Source organism: Castor canadensis, chromosome 5 (assembly GCF_047511655.1).
Source record: "Castor canadensis chromosome 5, mCasCan1.hap1v2, whole genome shotgun sequence".
Classification (NCBI taxonomy): Eukaryota; Metazoa; Chordata; class Mammalia; order Rodentia; family Castoridae; genus Castor; species Castor canadensis.
This window is the reverse complement of record NC_133390.1, coordinates 164987853-165003874: the sequence shown is the minus strand read 5'-3', so window position 1 is coordinate 165003874 and position 16022 is coordinate 164987853. Positions and strand designations below refer to the sequence as shown.

General features: G+C 44.0%; 1 protein-coding gene across 11 annotated transcripts in view; it reads left to right on the top strand.

Moving 5' to 3' along the window:
- Ptprt (protein tyrosine phosphatase receptor type T) overlaps positions 1-16022 on the top strand; it is a 1025960-nt gene that overhangs the window by 957410 nt on the left and 52528 nt on the right. For all 11 annotated transcript variants that reach the window (XM_074074791.1, XM_074074788.1, XM_074074793.1 and 8 more), the window contains one exon: positions 3325-3412. In XM_074074791.1, coding sequence (XP_073930892.1) covers positions 3325-3412 — 88 coding nt within the window. The remainder of the gene's footprint in view (positions 1-3324; positions 3413-16022) is intronic.

Sequence of the window (16022 nt, the reverse complement as noted above, 5' to 3'; positions counted from 1 at the left end):
AACCCCAACACACAACAGACCTGGCATGTTGCCTGAGAATGCTAGAGCTGCCTGACTGGGCAGGAGGATAAGGCCAGGGGCTAGAATCTAAGAGCTGAATGCAGTAGTGAAGGACAGGAGTATAGAATAGGTCCTGTTCAGGGATGGGTATTAGTAGGAGGGGTAAGATAAATGGAGAGGGAGAAGAAGTATGCATATGGTTGATGTACTTTATATACGTGTATAAAGATAGTAATGATGAAACCTGTTGAAATTATTTTAAGAAGGGAAGAGGAGTGATGAGGGAGAATGATGGAGTGGATGAATTGTAAATATATATGGAGATGTCACAATGAAACTCCCCTGTACAACTAATATATGCTTACAAATTTTTTGAAGAAAGAATCATTTGTGGTCTAGAGAGATCCTAAGCCAAGATGGCTGCTGGGTAATGCTCTTTCTTAATGAAGAGTAAGAAAAGAAGGAAGAGGAAGAACAGGATAAAAATGAGTACCAGCCCTACATGTTTAAGATGAGCCCTGTCCTATCTCCATAACACTTTTCCACATCCAGATGTAGGGCAGAGATTGGTGACCAGAGCCTAGCACCTAGTTGTTCCCCTCCCCTGCCTCCCCAGGATGCCTATCTAAGGGTATGGGGCACAGAGAGAAAACTTTCTGACCCATTAATGGCTAAGAAGGCATATTACTGTCCCATTCTAAAGCCTGGAGAAGCTTAGTTGGAGAACATGGCTTAACTCAGGAAGCCCAGGCAGGGCCCTGCCATCTGTACTCTCCCAAGGCTCTGGAATGGCTAGGTGGCAGAATGGGCAGCATTTCTACCTATCCAAATACTGCACCAGTGATGATCATGGTCACACGTCTAGAAAAAAGTTGACAAATTGTAAGCACAAGCTAATTCAGCCCAGCACCTGTTTTTGTAAATAAATATTTATTGGTACACCACCGTGCTCATGCATTTCTTTTCATCTGTGACTGCTTTCACTCTACAACCACAGAGTTGACTATGAGATTGGCAACTATCTAGATAGTAGACACTATCTAGATTATTAAAGAAAATGCTTGCCAACAATCTCTACACTAGCAAAAGACCCACCCAGATTGGCTAACATACATGAGACTGGAAGCCAGAAAGTTTCCACCATGCTTGAATATTGATCTTTATATACATTCATAGTGATCCTACTGCCCATAAAGTGTGGCCTTCTGAGTGGCTGAACCTAACCAATCTAATTGAAGAGCCTTACTTAGGATGGTCCTAGTGAGGAAGAGATGGGCAAATCAAGGCTGGTGTGTGAAGATGAGTGAAGTTGTCATCTCCCTACACAGCTGACAGAGTTGTGCAAACTGAAACCATCACCAGCTCAGTCTCAGACACAATGCAAGGGCCATAGTACATTTAGCCTATTTCCTATTTTAGAAGCAGAGCAGGGACAGTAATCAAAACATGACCTGACCTTCATGCTGCTGCAGGTTTGCTAAAGCTCTTCCTGCCTCCTTCAATGCCTATCCTGCGTCTCTGTGAAATGACTGGTTACACCTCCCCTGTGCTCCAGACAGCTTGGTTCATTGCTCTTGTAAATCATCCCATATGGGTATGTGCTTTTCTGCCCCTTATGTGGTTACCTTCCTCATAACCTGATTGATGGTTCCTATCCCTCCTGTCCCTCTAAACTCTGGACCTCTCTGTCTGACTTCCTACTCAACATCTCAGCTTAGATGTCTAACAGACATCTCAAGCTTAGCTGCCATTATGTATTGTTGTTGTTATTAATTTGAACATGTTAAAAAGCACACAGTTCTCAGTCCTAGGCTCTATTCTAAACACTCCATGTACCCTAAACACAATGTGTATTTAATTCCTACCTCCCCAATCCTGTTTCAGTAAATGACATGTCTCTCCACGCAGTTCTTCAGACCAATGATCTAGGGATCAGCCTTCATTCCTCTTTCTTACACAGTAGATGTGCTGGTGCTCTGCACATATCTGCCCTACATTCACTACCCCCATGCTTGCCCACTGATGGCTTCCTCTTGTAAGCATCATGATTTTTTTTACCTGAGGGTTTTCATACATACTCTGCCTCAGAGCATAAGTGCTAGGGACAATCCAAGTTGTCCTCAGTCAGTAACAGATAGGAATCAATGAGCAAGTACACCACCTCCCCACCCTTCTGGTGAGACAACTCTGAAGCATGAGTTGTGCCCTTGGGATTAAGCCCCAGTTGTACACAGTGGTAACTTGCTCATTGATGTACCCTTGATTTTCTTACTTTCTTCATTCTCATACCTATGCTCCTTGGAATCACCTCCCAAACAAACCACTTGTACTCAAACCCTTATCTCTGAGTCTACCTCTGGTGCAACTCAAGTCAACCATATTCAACCGAACATCCTGAAAATAAACACTCTTCTCACATCACATCTCTTGCCTGGAAAGTTTCAGTAAGTTCTTAACCAATCTCCCTGCTTCTTCCCTGGCCTTCCTAGTGCCTGTATTCCATACATGAGCCAGAATGTACTTTGTGTAACAGATCAGGTGACTTCCCTGCTCACAACACTCTAATGGTCTCTAGTCACACTGAGAACAAGACTTAATTTGGTACCCAGGATCGGCAATGCCTCATATAATCGCTACTCTCTCATCCTTTTTAGATGCTTCCATCATTAGTCCCCCTTCCTCCTTCTCATTCTTGAGTATGGTCATTTAGTTTCTGCCTTACCTTTGCACCTGCTATTCCTGCTGCCTGGAAAATACTTTCTATGTTACTAGGTAGGTGTGAATGGCTCTTTTATATCATTAAGGAATGAACTTCAATGTCACCTTCTTGAAAAAACCCTCCCAGACGGTGGAAGCTGAAATAATTCTCACTCCTCATCACTATCCTTTATCCTAATTTATTTTTTATACCACTTTTTACTATCTAAAAATTATGTATATCTTATTTATTTGCTGCATTTTCTAGTTGAGTGAATGCTCAAGGGGACTTGTCTAATTCTTTGTACTCCTGTTACCTAGAACAGTGCTCAAAGCATAGTAGGAGGTGCTCAAACCATATGAATGAATAAGTGAATGACTTCTCTACTGGATCACATTGTGAGCTCATGACACATAGAAGACATTAGCAATGCTTTGGCAATGAGCAAGCAAGCAAGTCTGTGCAAGGGCCAATTCTGTTCTCCCCAGACTCCAAACTAGCACACACAGCTCTTTATCCTGAGTGTCCTATTACAGTGGGTTCTCACTCCCCACTGTTTGTTTATGTTCAGCTGGATAAAGCCTACATCTCAGACCACTCTAATCACTCTATCTTTGCTTTTTTAGGCCTTACCAGAGGGACAGACAGCTTCGTGGGACACAGCCAAGGAAGATGAAAACCGCAATAAGAATCGATATGGGAACATCATATCCTGTAGGTGCCCTTTTTGGAGGGCCTAAGTACCAGACTTCAGGAACATGGGAGAAAATTTGGAATTCATTACCAAATAATCCTTGATGCTTCCATCTTTGGGTCAGGAAACAGCTACAGCGGTCCCAGCAAGGGATATAGTGAGGCCTGAACAAAGGCAGTAACAGTATTCATGTAGGAATGAATACTCATGGTATTCAGTTCTGGGAGGACAGGAAGAGAGAGGCTGCCACAAAACTGAATTCTACAAGTAACAGACAAGTATTGTAACTGCCAAATATTGGTATGTACAGTGTTCAAAGCATCATAAATACAGAGAGAACAAAGATATTTCAGACAGGATGCTGAGCAGGTATCCTGAGGAGATCAGGTGTCCACAACAGCCTTTGTGTGATCTGGTATAGCCAACCTGGAACTTCTGACATCTCATCAACTGTATAGGGAGCATTTCTTGGTCTCAGATCTCAGGTAACCCAATTCAGCCAAAGGTGGGGGGAGATCTTGAATGACAAATTATTTATAGCACAGTTCAGATTTTGTTTTGTTTTGCTTTAACTGTCTAGACATTGCCTTAGAAATAACTTGGAAGAAGAAAGAATAAGATACAGGCAGATTGTAAAGGAAGAAGTTTTCGCTTAGCTGTTTCCTGTGCTGATTTAGGAACAGGCTATGAATGGTGTAACTAATCAGAAAACATTTATAATTTGTCTCTTGGAAGATAGTAATGCAGACAGTGAGATTTCTTGCTGGTGAAATGTCGGAAAGAGATATTCAAATACTCAGCAAACATGTATTAAGACTTATGATGCATGGGCCTCCTCGAAACACTTCCTGTGCCAGGCACTGGGAGATGCAATCCCTGCTCTGGGACAGGTGGCTAATTGCTTTGACTGGTTCCCAGCATCATCTTCTCCAGAGCAGTGCCTACTCTGCCCTACAATATCTGGCCACTAACCCATTCTCCCTGATGGATTTTGAGTTCAGATAGGGACCACTAAATTAGAAGCTGGGTAACCTAAGCCCAGTAGTTGTAATCCTTAGTTCTATAAAATGGGATTTACAATGTCTTCCTCCTAGGGTTGAATAAAAATGACTAGAACATAGTGAAGGGAGACTGACTCCTTGAGAGTTAGAATTGGCCATGTCCCCATGCCAAAGCCTGTGGGGACCAAGGGTTAGCCAAGCTGTATAGGAGATATATAGCAGATATACAGGAGGCCTCTCTAGGCCTCCCACAGCTCACCCTTGCCTGGGCCACCACCAGCTTTTTCTGGACTTTGCCCAGCCTCCTTCACAGTTGCCCCACATCCAGGATAGCCTCAATTTTCTACCTCTCTGATACCAGACAGAAGCCAGAAAGACCCCTTTAAAACATGACTTGGTTGATGTCATTTTCTTACTAAAAACCCCTCAAATGTTTCCTTTCATTCTTGAGCTATCCTTAATGCAAGGCCCTGTACTGTCATTCCAGCCTCATCCACACTACTCTATCACAGCCTCCTCAATTAAGCCACACTGGCTATCCTGTGAGCTTTCCATGCCCTTCATTCCTCAGGGCCTTTGCATATTCTGTTGTCTCTTTCCAAGTGCCCTTCCCTCCTCTCTTTGCACTAATAAAGTTCACTTACTCTTCAGTTCTCAGCTAGTCATCACTCCCTCAGAAAATTCTTCTGACCCTTCAGATACAGGCAAAACCCCATTACTCACTCCTAGAACACAATGTATGTCTCTTCCTTGACCCTTGACATCATTGTGACTTGTGAGGTCTTTGGATTCGTACCTGGTGATAACTTGTCTCCATGCCATAGCTTCTTGGTGACAGCATGGCCATCTTGCATTTCTGTCTCCCAAAACCTGGCATGTGGCTGGTACCCAGTAAATAGGAACTCAATGTGGAGAAGACCCTTCAGAACATAAGCAGTGGTTCTCTCTCTGCTGCTTCCATAATAAGTTAGAGAACACCAGAGGAAGAGGGAAGGAAGAAGGCTGATTAGACAATTAGCAAGAAAGAAGAGAGTGAGAGACACACATAGGAGGGAAAGGAGGAAGAGGACACTCTGTGCCCTCTGAAGGCTCCTTCCTAGAGGCAAGATTCCAGGAGATAAGGAAATATCAGGTGAGGAATTAGAGCTCCATCACTGGGAGGGGGGGGTCCTCCCACATTCCTGAGCCACATCAACTACTATGCAGCTGAACAGCTGGCAGAGGCTGAAGTAGGTGGTGGTTGAGACACCCAGGGCACACCATTCCAGAAGTTGCACTCTCAGCTGTGGGTGCTGAACAGGGATCCCCAAGTGTGAGCTCTTCCTTAAAGCGTGTGCCCCAGACACCTCATGGTTCACCCTAGTCCTGCCCTGACTGTGTCTCTTTGCCTGAGGACTTTCTCCTAAGCTGGAGAAGGATGCTGTGCCCAAGCACAAAGCAGCTAAAGAATGAACATCCCCAAGAGAAGCCCTCAACAGGGAAAGGTCCCAGCTTCCTCACTGTTCCACAAAAATGCATCTTCTACTTTATTTTTTGCTAGCGTTCCCATGAGTCTTAGGCTGCAGTTGCCCACAGTAGCAATGAGCTAGAAAACTCACCTTTCTTTTCTTCCTCCCCTTCCTTGTTTCACTTCCCTCTTGTCTATGGTGTTCCATTTTTGTCCACTACAGACATGACCTGTCCTGGCATCCTTGTCATATATCCACTTCAGGAAAACCTCACATAGAAGCCGACAGAATTCAGTACCTTAATGATTCCACTTTGGTGGGTTTAAATAAGCCTGAATCTCGTTTCTAACCTGAGGGTCAATGAATCTGTAGCACATCAGGACTGACACAGTTCTGCACTCAGTACTGCAAGGAGACAGTGTCAATGTAGCCAGCAGATTCAGAAAGCAGTCCAGATGTAAAAGGTAGAAAAACAACAGGGGTTAAAAGTGGGGGGAATCCTGGAATCACAATGAGAAAGGTCAAAGAGAAACAGCCCTGAGGACTGGAAAGTGTCCCTGCCCTTGTATGTGTCCCTCCCAAAGGCAAAGCCTGCTGAGCCTTCATAAATAGAAATATTCTTGGCGCAAGAAGAAAACTAGGTGTGATTAGCATCTTAAGGAGCCCAAAGCACTGAGAGGCCATAGTGGAGGACAAAGACCCAGGCCAGGGAGAGCAGAAAAGATTAAAGGGGTAGAGAAGGAGGAAGGGCACTGCCTTCGAGTGGAACAGTGGCAAAGAAACCTTGGCGAAATAACCCTTTTCTTCCAAATGATTCTATTTAGAATTTAGTAAGAGAGCCAGTGGGGTTTCCGGGGAGTGCAAATGGAAAGGAAGTGAAAGGGAAGGAAATGAATGGGGAAAGTAAGAACAAAGAGCACTTTGCTTTCAGGTAGCTCCAGGGCAAAGGCTGTCTGCAAGGGGAAATTTCAAAACTGCCAAAGCATTCCCCATGTGGACGTTCTGTAATTCCTGGACTGGCAGGAAGGATATGACACTAGAAGAGGAAATGACCTTGAGGGCTGAGAATCATTCAGGATCCTGTCGGGAAGCAAGGGGACTCTCAAATCCAGGGTAATTTGAGGACAAATAGCCAAGAGATCCTTTATAAAGGTGTGATCTAGGAGAGCGACACCACAGGACATACTGCAGTACACAGGCTAAACACTGTGTTAGGCCACTAAGGAGTCTGCAGGAAGAGGTCACCAGGACCCAGAGAAAGAGGTTACACCTGACCACAGGTGTGATCTTTAGTGATACTCCAATATACAGAGCTGAAGGAAGAAGTACCTCAGCCCTGTTCTCCCTCCACCCCCTCTTTGCCTCTGCTTTCTATTGGCTGAGCCCAACCAAAAGCCAGAGGACAGGGGAAGCTGATGTCCCAGTCAGTGGTTCTCAAAGTCTGGACTCTGGGACAGCACCATCTGTATAACCCGGGAACTTGTTAGAAATTCTAATGTCTGGGCTCCACCCCAAACATACTGAGTCAGAACTTGTGGGGGCAGCACCACAGTCTGTTTTTTAAAAACCTCTAGGTGAGTCTGGCTGGTATATGCCCAAATTTGAGCATCTCTGATCTTATCCCCAGAAACCAGCCTCCTGGATAACAGAGCCAGGTGCAGAAGGTGGGAGTGGGTTTGGGGCACAAAGCATATCCTCCAATGTTGGCAAACTTACTGGACTCAGCTGTATTGGAGCCTTGGATATAAGGTCAGACAGACCCAAGTTCTAATCCCAGTTCTGTCCTTTACCTTCTTCAATGAAGTCTCTTCATTTCTCTGACCCTGCTTCTCACTCCTGAGGGAGCCAGATTTCAGTGCAGTGAAGTGAAATCATGATGGATGAATATTGAATCTGAATCTGGTGTGACCCTTTAAGGCATAGACTTTTGGGTCTGGATAAGACTTAGTGTAAACTCTTTTGAGTTCACAAGTGAGGACAGATGGTCCTGGGAGGGAAAGTGCCCTGACTGAGGTCCAACATGAGTGTGTGGGACAGCCATGGCCACAGTTCTTCCAAGATGCCACATGCTCCTTGTTAAGGAGTTCTCTGCGACAAGCCACATCTATGCTTTTGAGGTGCTGCCAAGGGCCTGACCTCAGAGTAGATGAGCTCTAAGGATAGCATTCTCCTCCTGGAGGGGAGGCAGTGATGTGCAGAGGCAACCCCACTGCCAGGAAGGACTTGGATTCAAAACAGACCCAGAAATTTTTCTTGCAGCATGTTTTTCAGCTGACTCCTGGGGAGAGAGAATTAGGGTGACAAAATGGGTGCTTCATCCATTGCTCTTCACTCTCATTCTCCTTTCCCCTTGCCTGGGCTTTACAGCCCTCTCTTGGCACAGAAATCATTGTTATCCTGTCATATCACCAACATTCTCAACTTACATGCATGGCCCTAATTCCTCTGCAATACCTATGTTTCTTTTCCTAAGGATACATTCTGGCTGCTGGGCCTTCTCTGCTTGCAGGGCAGGCGAGAATGCCAGGAAATTAAATGTTCCTAGCAGCTGCCCTCAAGCAAGGGCTGATGGGAGTGGGTGGATAAGTACCCCAGCTCCCTCTCGTCCTAGGTGAAAAAACTTCGGAGATGAAGGTCCTGTGACTTCTCCAAAATGTCCCAGCAAGAATAAGCCCCAGGTGTCCACAGTGGCTACTCTTGGCTGACACACCCCTTTGGATTCCTTCTTTTCTTCATCTCACTTCCCAATCCCTTTCTAGTGCTTCCTGGTATCTCCTCCCAAATCACCTACTTGCACCCATATCCTTGACTTACATTCTGCTTTTGAGGGAGTCCAAATAAGAAATCTTCTTCCATTCCTACAGAAAGGCCCCTCAGTAGGACATCACCTGGGTAGTAAGGTAAGGATGTAAGGAGGAGGTGCACCAGGGGTCCACTGCTCCTCTAGCCTCTCTGGGTGTCCCTTCCTCTGTGTCTTCCTACAGGGCCCCTTAGAGAGGGAGCTACCCAACGTCAACCAGCATGGATCTGGCAGCACAAGTTGGTTCATGGAATGTCGTGCCATCTCCATGTTGTGTCTAAACTGCACCCCACCCCCAGCTCCACTCCACTTGCCTCTCTCTTTCTCTAATGGTAATTCAATCAAGATTGAATGTGCAGACCTTTAGCTTCAATGAGGTACCCAGGCGGTCTCCACAGAATTACCTGCCTCCTCCCTACCTACCCATGCAAGATGATAGCATTAACATTTCCAATACTTCTGGGAAATGGTTTTTCAGCTCCACAATTCATTGTAATGAGTCAAATCCCTTTCCTATGAAAAATTGCACCTTTTCTTTACCCTCTGAAGTGCCCAGAAGACAGGAAGAAAGCACATCGAATATCCAAATGATATTTTCTTCCCAGCCCCACTTTTTGAAGTGATTCTCTCTTAAAGTAGATATGACTGGAGAGGACTGATTTATTGGGTTACATCTGATGATGGTGGAGGATGGAAGGTTGTGGTTTGTTTTTGAGTTAGAACTGTGCAAAGGAGCTCTTCTATGGAGCGATTGTGGGACAACAGATGGGGACCAGTGTTAGAGACTGAGGAAATGGTGCAAAGTGAGGACTGGAAGAGCCTGGAATGGAAGGGGTGTGCAGACAGTGGGTCTTGGGGTTCAAAAAAGAGCTAAAGACCCCATCACTCTGTAAAGAAACTAAACTTACAGCTTGTACTGAGTCATTAAACTTCTTGTAGTCTTGAGTTTCTCATCTGTTAAATGGGGTAGTAATGTAGGTATATACCAGAACTACCATGAAAATCAAATGGCATCGTATCCACAGAGCTTCCAGGGTAATACCCAGAACAGCATATACTCTCCACACAGTGCATTTCTATACCCTTCCATTTAGCACAAGGTGGATCTCCAGTCTTACAGTCCAGTTTCAGTAAGATCTCCCTCCTGGTCTTTCCCAAGAGAAATTAAAGTGAACACTGATCTGTACTCTTGAGCCAGAGTGTGCACCATAAAACACTCAATGCCAAGGTCCCATCCACAATTTCGAATTCAGGAAGTCTGGAGTGGGGTCCAAGAATCTGAATCTCTAACAAGTACCCAAGTGTTGCTGCTTTTGGTCGCAGGACCACATTTGGATTGCCTGTGGTCTACAATAATAATAAAACAGAATTTACCCATTTGTATTCAGTCTTACAACATACCAAGCTTTTTAATGCCCTCTTATAATCCTTGCAGCAAGTCTGCAAAGGTAGAGATGATTTTGATGTAGTTGACTAAGTTAAGGTGCACAGAAGGTGGTAAACTGTCCAAGGTGATATGGTGATATGATTAGGGTGTGGCAAGCCTCAGGTCTACCTTCACAGCCCACCCAACCCTTTTGCTGTATTCTGCTGAAGACAAGAATTGGCTACCAATCTTAGAACAGGACAGGCTGGGTCTACAGGTATAGTGAGGGGTCAACTATGAAGCAAAAAAAGAATTTGAGTATACGCCTGTAGAATCCAGGTACATTGTCAACCTTGAATGGGAGTGTTCCTTTGCACATGCAAAGGCCCTGTGGCCAGAGTGAACATAGTATATTTAGGCAACTTAAAGAATGCCAAGCTATGAGGATAGTGTGTGGGGAAGAGGACAGGAGAGAGAAGTAGGTCCCAGACCATCAGATGGTAGGGTATGGTAAGGCCATGCGCTCTGCAGCTGATATATGCCAGCTGGCCAGAGCAGATTGTTAAATTTTCAGGAATTTTGTTAGCTAATTGATGCTGTGTTGATAGCTTGAAATTGATCATGATGGGAGTATTTACACCATAGAAATCAGCAAACATTACAGATCAGAACCCTCTCCCCCAGCTGTTTGTAAATCATTGATGGCTCTTGTCCTAAAGCAAGGAGAAGGGAATTAGCTAACAAAGGGATGGTGTTGCCCTAGAGCTGTGTTCAGGAGGTGTCTGTGGATCTCCACGGCCTTGCAATTATGTCTTTGTCCCCCCTCCACCTGCTGCATCAGCTCCCTCCTCCCCAAAGCATGCCCGTGCCCATCTTTCATGTTCTCCGCAAATCTGGGCGAGCCAGAATCCTGCCTTCATCTCACCTCACCATCAAGGAGTTCACTTCTCCTCCACATGACTCTTCTTAACTCCTCTCCTTGTCTTGAATATCAAATGAGGAGTACCAAATTAGATGTTTTTCAAGCTTGCAAAATGTAGATAGAGCATAATGAACATTCTAGTCTGCTTGTAAATTTCTTCATATAAGCTCTTTCCCATCGCCTGCCGCCCCATCTTTCTCCATGTGCACGTGGGTAAACACAATTTTTTATCTTTCTAATTATATAAAGTTTGAAGAAGAAAGGGACACAGAATAATATTAGCATTTCCCAGAAGGAATAAATAAACCATGAGGGCACTGCCACTCCTTGCAATGCCTTCCTGGTGGCCCTGCAGCTGAATTCTGCTGTTTAATGAACACACACAATAGTCCTTTGCCTCTGCAGGTAGGTTTGGTACCTAGGGCAGATGAAGACCAAGTTTGTAAGTGTCTCTGCTATCATCTCACTGCATGCCTCATACCCATCCCTAAACCACCACTTACTGAGAACCTGCTGTGTACCCATCACTGTCCTAACACTTTTTTAGATCAGTTTTAGGCTTGCAAAAAAATTGAACAGCAAGTACAGAGTTCCCATGTACTCCCTCTCTACCTCCTACACACTGTTTGCCCTTTTGTTAACATCTTGCATTAATTCAGAACATTTGTTGCAATTGATAAAGCGATATTGATCCGTCATTATTAGCTAAAGTCCATAGTTTATGTTAGCGCTCACTTTTGATGCTGTACAGTTCTATAGGCTTTGACAGAGACATCATGGCATGTATCTCTTCCATTACAGTATGATATAAAATAATTTCAATGTCCTAAAAATCCCTTGTGTTTGACACACCCTCCTTCCTCCCAGCTCCTGACAAGCACTGATTTTTTATTTATTTATTTTTATTTTTTATTGTCTCCATAATTTACTCTTTTCCAGAATGCCACACACCAGAGATTCGGCTTCTTTCACTTAACAATACGCACTTAAGTGTCTCCCCTGTCTTCACGGCTTGATAGCTTATTTCTTTTTATCCACCATTGTACAGATAAATCACAATTTGTTTATCCACTCACCTATCAGAGGACATCTTGGTTGCTTCCAAGTTTTTGCAATTATGAATAAAATTGCTATAGACATTCGTGAGCAGGTTTTTGTGTGGGCTTAAGTTTTCAATTCATTTGGGTAAATACCAAAGAGCGTAATTGCTGGATCATATGGTGAAAGTAGGTTTAGTTTTGTAAGAAACTGCCAAACTGTCTTCCAAAGTGGATGTATCCTTTTGCATTCCCACAAGTGATGAATGGGAATTCCTTTTGCTAAGCATCCATACCAGTGTGTGGTGGTGTCAGTGGTTTGGATTTGGGCCATTCTGATGTGTATGGAGTGATAATTTCATTGTTGTTTTAATCCACAATTCCCCAAGGAATCATTTTGTTGGAACATTTTCATATGCTTATTTGTCATCTGCATGTGTTCCTCTGATGTCTGTCAGATGTTTTACCCAATAGTTTTTTAACTTGGGCCATTTGTTTTCTTATTATTAAGTGTTCTTTGTACATTTTGGAAACATGTCCTTTATCAGATATGAATTTGGTAAATATTTTCCCACTCTCTTGGTTATCTTTTCATCCTGTTAATGTTGTAGCACTTTTCACATCTACATTTTCTCATTTAATCCTCCCAGTGTTCTGAGCACTAGATAGCCTTGGCCCATTTTGCTAAGGAAACCATGACGGAGAGCGATCAGTTGACTTGCTATGTGACAGACCTAAACTTTGAACCCAGCTCCATACCTAGAGTACACAGTAAAAGTGTACCCTTCTTGCCAGAGGTCAGACCTTGTGGAAATGAATTTTGGCTATTTCATTCTAAAACACCCTCTCCCTATACTCCCTCCCCCAACCCAAAAAAGATGGCTGTGGAGTCAAGCCTGGTTGCTCCAGTCCTGGTGCCTTATTGTGGAGTGCAGAGCACTCTGTGCTCCAATCTAGCTGCCCCTTCCATCCCCTCTTGTTGCTGTTCCCCTCACAATCGGTGTTCCCAGGACAGGGGACTCTGAGTCTCCCCTAATGTTTGCTCTACAATTTCTGCGTTTGGTTTCACTGTTCGCTCTAAGGTAAATACTTCCTCATTTTCTACTAGTTAAGCCTTCCTCACTTTTAATTCCTCACCCAAGTGTCTCCACACAAAGTCCTCTATACCCCATTTTCTACACCTGGACTTTTCACTTCCATGTCGTCTGTCTCCCCCACTAAACTGACAAACTCTTAGTCCCTTCAACTAGCCTAGAATATAGAGGTGCTCAGTGAATGTGTTATACTAAACGAATGAAAAGGAGATATTGGCAAACCTCATCATCTGGGGGGTAGAGGCACCTTTTATCTTCAAGGATATTTAAGTAGAAGAAGCAAATTTGTCTCTTTTTGTTTTGTTTTTCATGCTTTTTTGCTTTCAGATTTTAATGTCTTTCCTTTATATTTTTAAAAAATTCCTTTCAACATTTTCAACCAGAATCTGTTTCCAGTGCTATGGGTCCTAGGGGCAAACATAATTCAATAAATAAAGGAGATTTTTGGATCAGTAAGTCATTAGTGAAACCACTGAGTGACAACATAATATACATTTCTACTTTTTTAAGGCTTACAGTTTCTGTAACTGCTGGTGACAGAGCCTGGCATCTTGGGTTCAGAGTCAGGCACCAGACCTGCTGGATGGCTGTCCCCCAGAAAGCCCCTTCACTGGGGCTAGAGATTTGAGGAAGCCAGGGACGACCCATTTGCACAGACTCCAGCAGTAGGACCTGCAAAATGCTCAAGGTTCCAGGGTAGCACATTGTGTGGGCAAAGCCTGCATTCCAGGGTGGATGGACCTCAGCAAATGGCTTTGTAATTTGCAAAACCTACTTAACCTCTCCGAGCCCTATTGTCCTCATCCATGGTAATACCACATCATGCTGGCATTATTATAATAATAAGCTGTAAAGCTCTTCTGAGGAATTAGTGATTTAAGATGATGTATATAAAGTCCCTACTTCAGTAAAGCTAAACTTAATAGTCCTTCCTGCCTCATTCTGATGCCGCTTAGCAACTGTGGTGGGTCTGTTTCCCTTCCCTCTCTTTAAGAATTCAAAGACAGGAGACCAGAAAGTAGCGGGACAAAGAAAGTCTTTATAGCGAAGCGAAAGGGGAGACTTCTCAAGAGTGAGGATCAGGACCCAGAAACTGATGGATGGTCCGTGAAAGCGCTTAGGAAGTTCCCTTTTTATGGGTCCTGTTTTTCCTTTTTTTTCCCCTCTCCCATGTCTGGGTGGTCTTTCTGTCGTGGGTTAGATTTGGCGCTGAAGGACTCGTCGAGAATTGACTGGGGGAGGAGTGTAAAGGTAGTGTCCTCAGGCACAGTCCTCTAGGAAGAAGACAGCGAGCGCACTCCTTTGTGAACACTTTCTCCCATCGCCATCTTTAGGGTGGTCCTGGCAGTTCCCCTTTCAATACCCCACTCACCATCCCCTCAACCCATTCAAAGAGATCGCCAACCTGCTCCCTCTAGTTACTTGCACTGAAATCCTTCCTATGGAGAGTAAGAAAAGGCACTAAGCATGGCGCGTAGTACTGGCTGCTATGTACAGGCAGGTGCTCAATGACTAATTTCGAACTAATTAATTAATAGGTTGTAATAGTATCCTATACTAGTCCTGTGCCTGCTTGGGCCTAACTTGCCTTCTCCTTCTGGACCCTGCAGGCATGGAGCTAACCTCTGAAGGCTGCCTTCTTTATCAGCAAGGGACTCTCCACCTTGTCTCCAGCTCCTATCACAGAGACCCACAGTGGCTGCAGTTCTAGCAAGTGGTTCCAGCTCCTGAACTCTGGGATCCCCACCTCCTCTATCTGTCCCTCCAGTCCTAGAGAGGCAGTACCTCCTTATTGTCACTTGGCTCTAAGTCATCTCATTCCTCTGTTTGACTTAAAATTTCTTCCATCACCCAAGCTACCACTTCTCTGTGGTTAATTCCCTCACTGAATATACCTGAGTTGGTTTCTAATATCCTGCATAGAAAATCTTTGGAAGCAGAAGCATCTAAACTTTAAACCCAGAGCTGAGAGGACCCCACACTTCCACATTCCACCATTCACTGACCATGTAGCCAATCTTCATGAGCCTCAGTTTCCCCATTTGTAAACCATTTACCATACTCACAAGATCATTTTGAGGCAATGAGTAGTAGGCTCTTTTGGAAGTACAGGGAATGGAATGGAGAACAAGACAGATAATGGTCCTATTCTCAATGGGTTCCAGTTAGTAGGAATAAATGTACTTTAAAATAGCAGAGTGCAGTGTAAATCTAACAGGATAAGCTGACTTGACCTCCTTCACCCCTGAGATTCCTTAAGGATTTCCAGAGCTCTCTAGCCCACGAGCTGGGAATCCCAACCCTGCCCTAGAGTAAGTCAGATTGACCATTGACTGAACAATGACAGGTGCACAGTGACCCAGGCAGTAAACTAAGGGTCTCCTCCCACCAGACCCAGCCAGGCTATTGTTTTTACATGTGCCTTTTAGCAAGTCAGAGTTCACTTCAATTAATTGTAAAGGATTATCCTGATTCTTCTGATGTAACATTTTTAGTGGTCTTTATTTGGTGTTATTTGAAGTAAGTGTGCTATTGATTAAAGCCTGTAAGTCTTGTTTACACCTAGACTGTGTTTGAAAAGGAACCCTGAGTGACATGATTGTTAGCTATTGATGACCTCTTTTATAATGATTTAGTCAGCCTCACATTAATGATGGTATTGATAACAATAAGTGCCCAACAATCTATTTGCACCAATGCTTAAAGAGGCAAAAGGAAAGCAATTTGTGCACATGGGAAAAAGGTAAACTTGCTGTTTTTAAGCAAGCATGAAAATGGAGCCTATTAATTCAGTGAGCACTCTCATGCCCTGAGTATATTTATATGGATCTCTCTTGCATTGTCCTAGGAAGCAGATATTTCCATCCCCATGTTGATAATGAAATCACTAAGAAAGGAAGTAAGAATAAGAAAGAACAACCGAGGCAGGGAATGTCATCAAAGTACTTTATATACATGTATG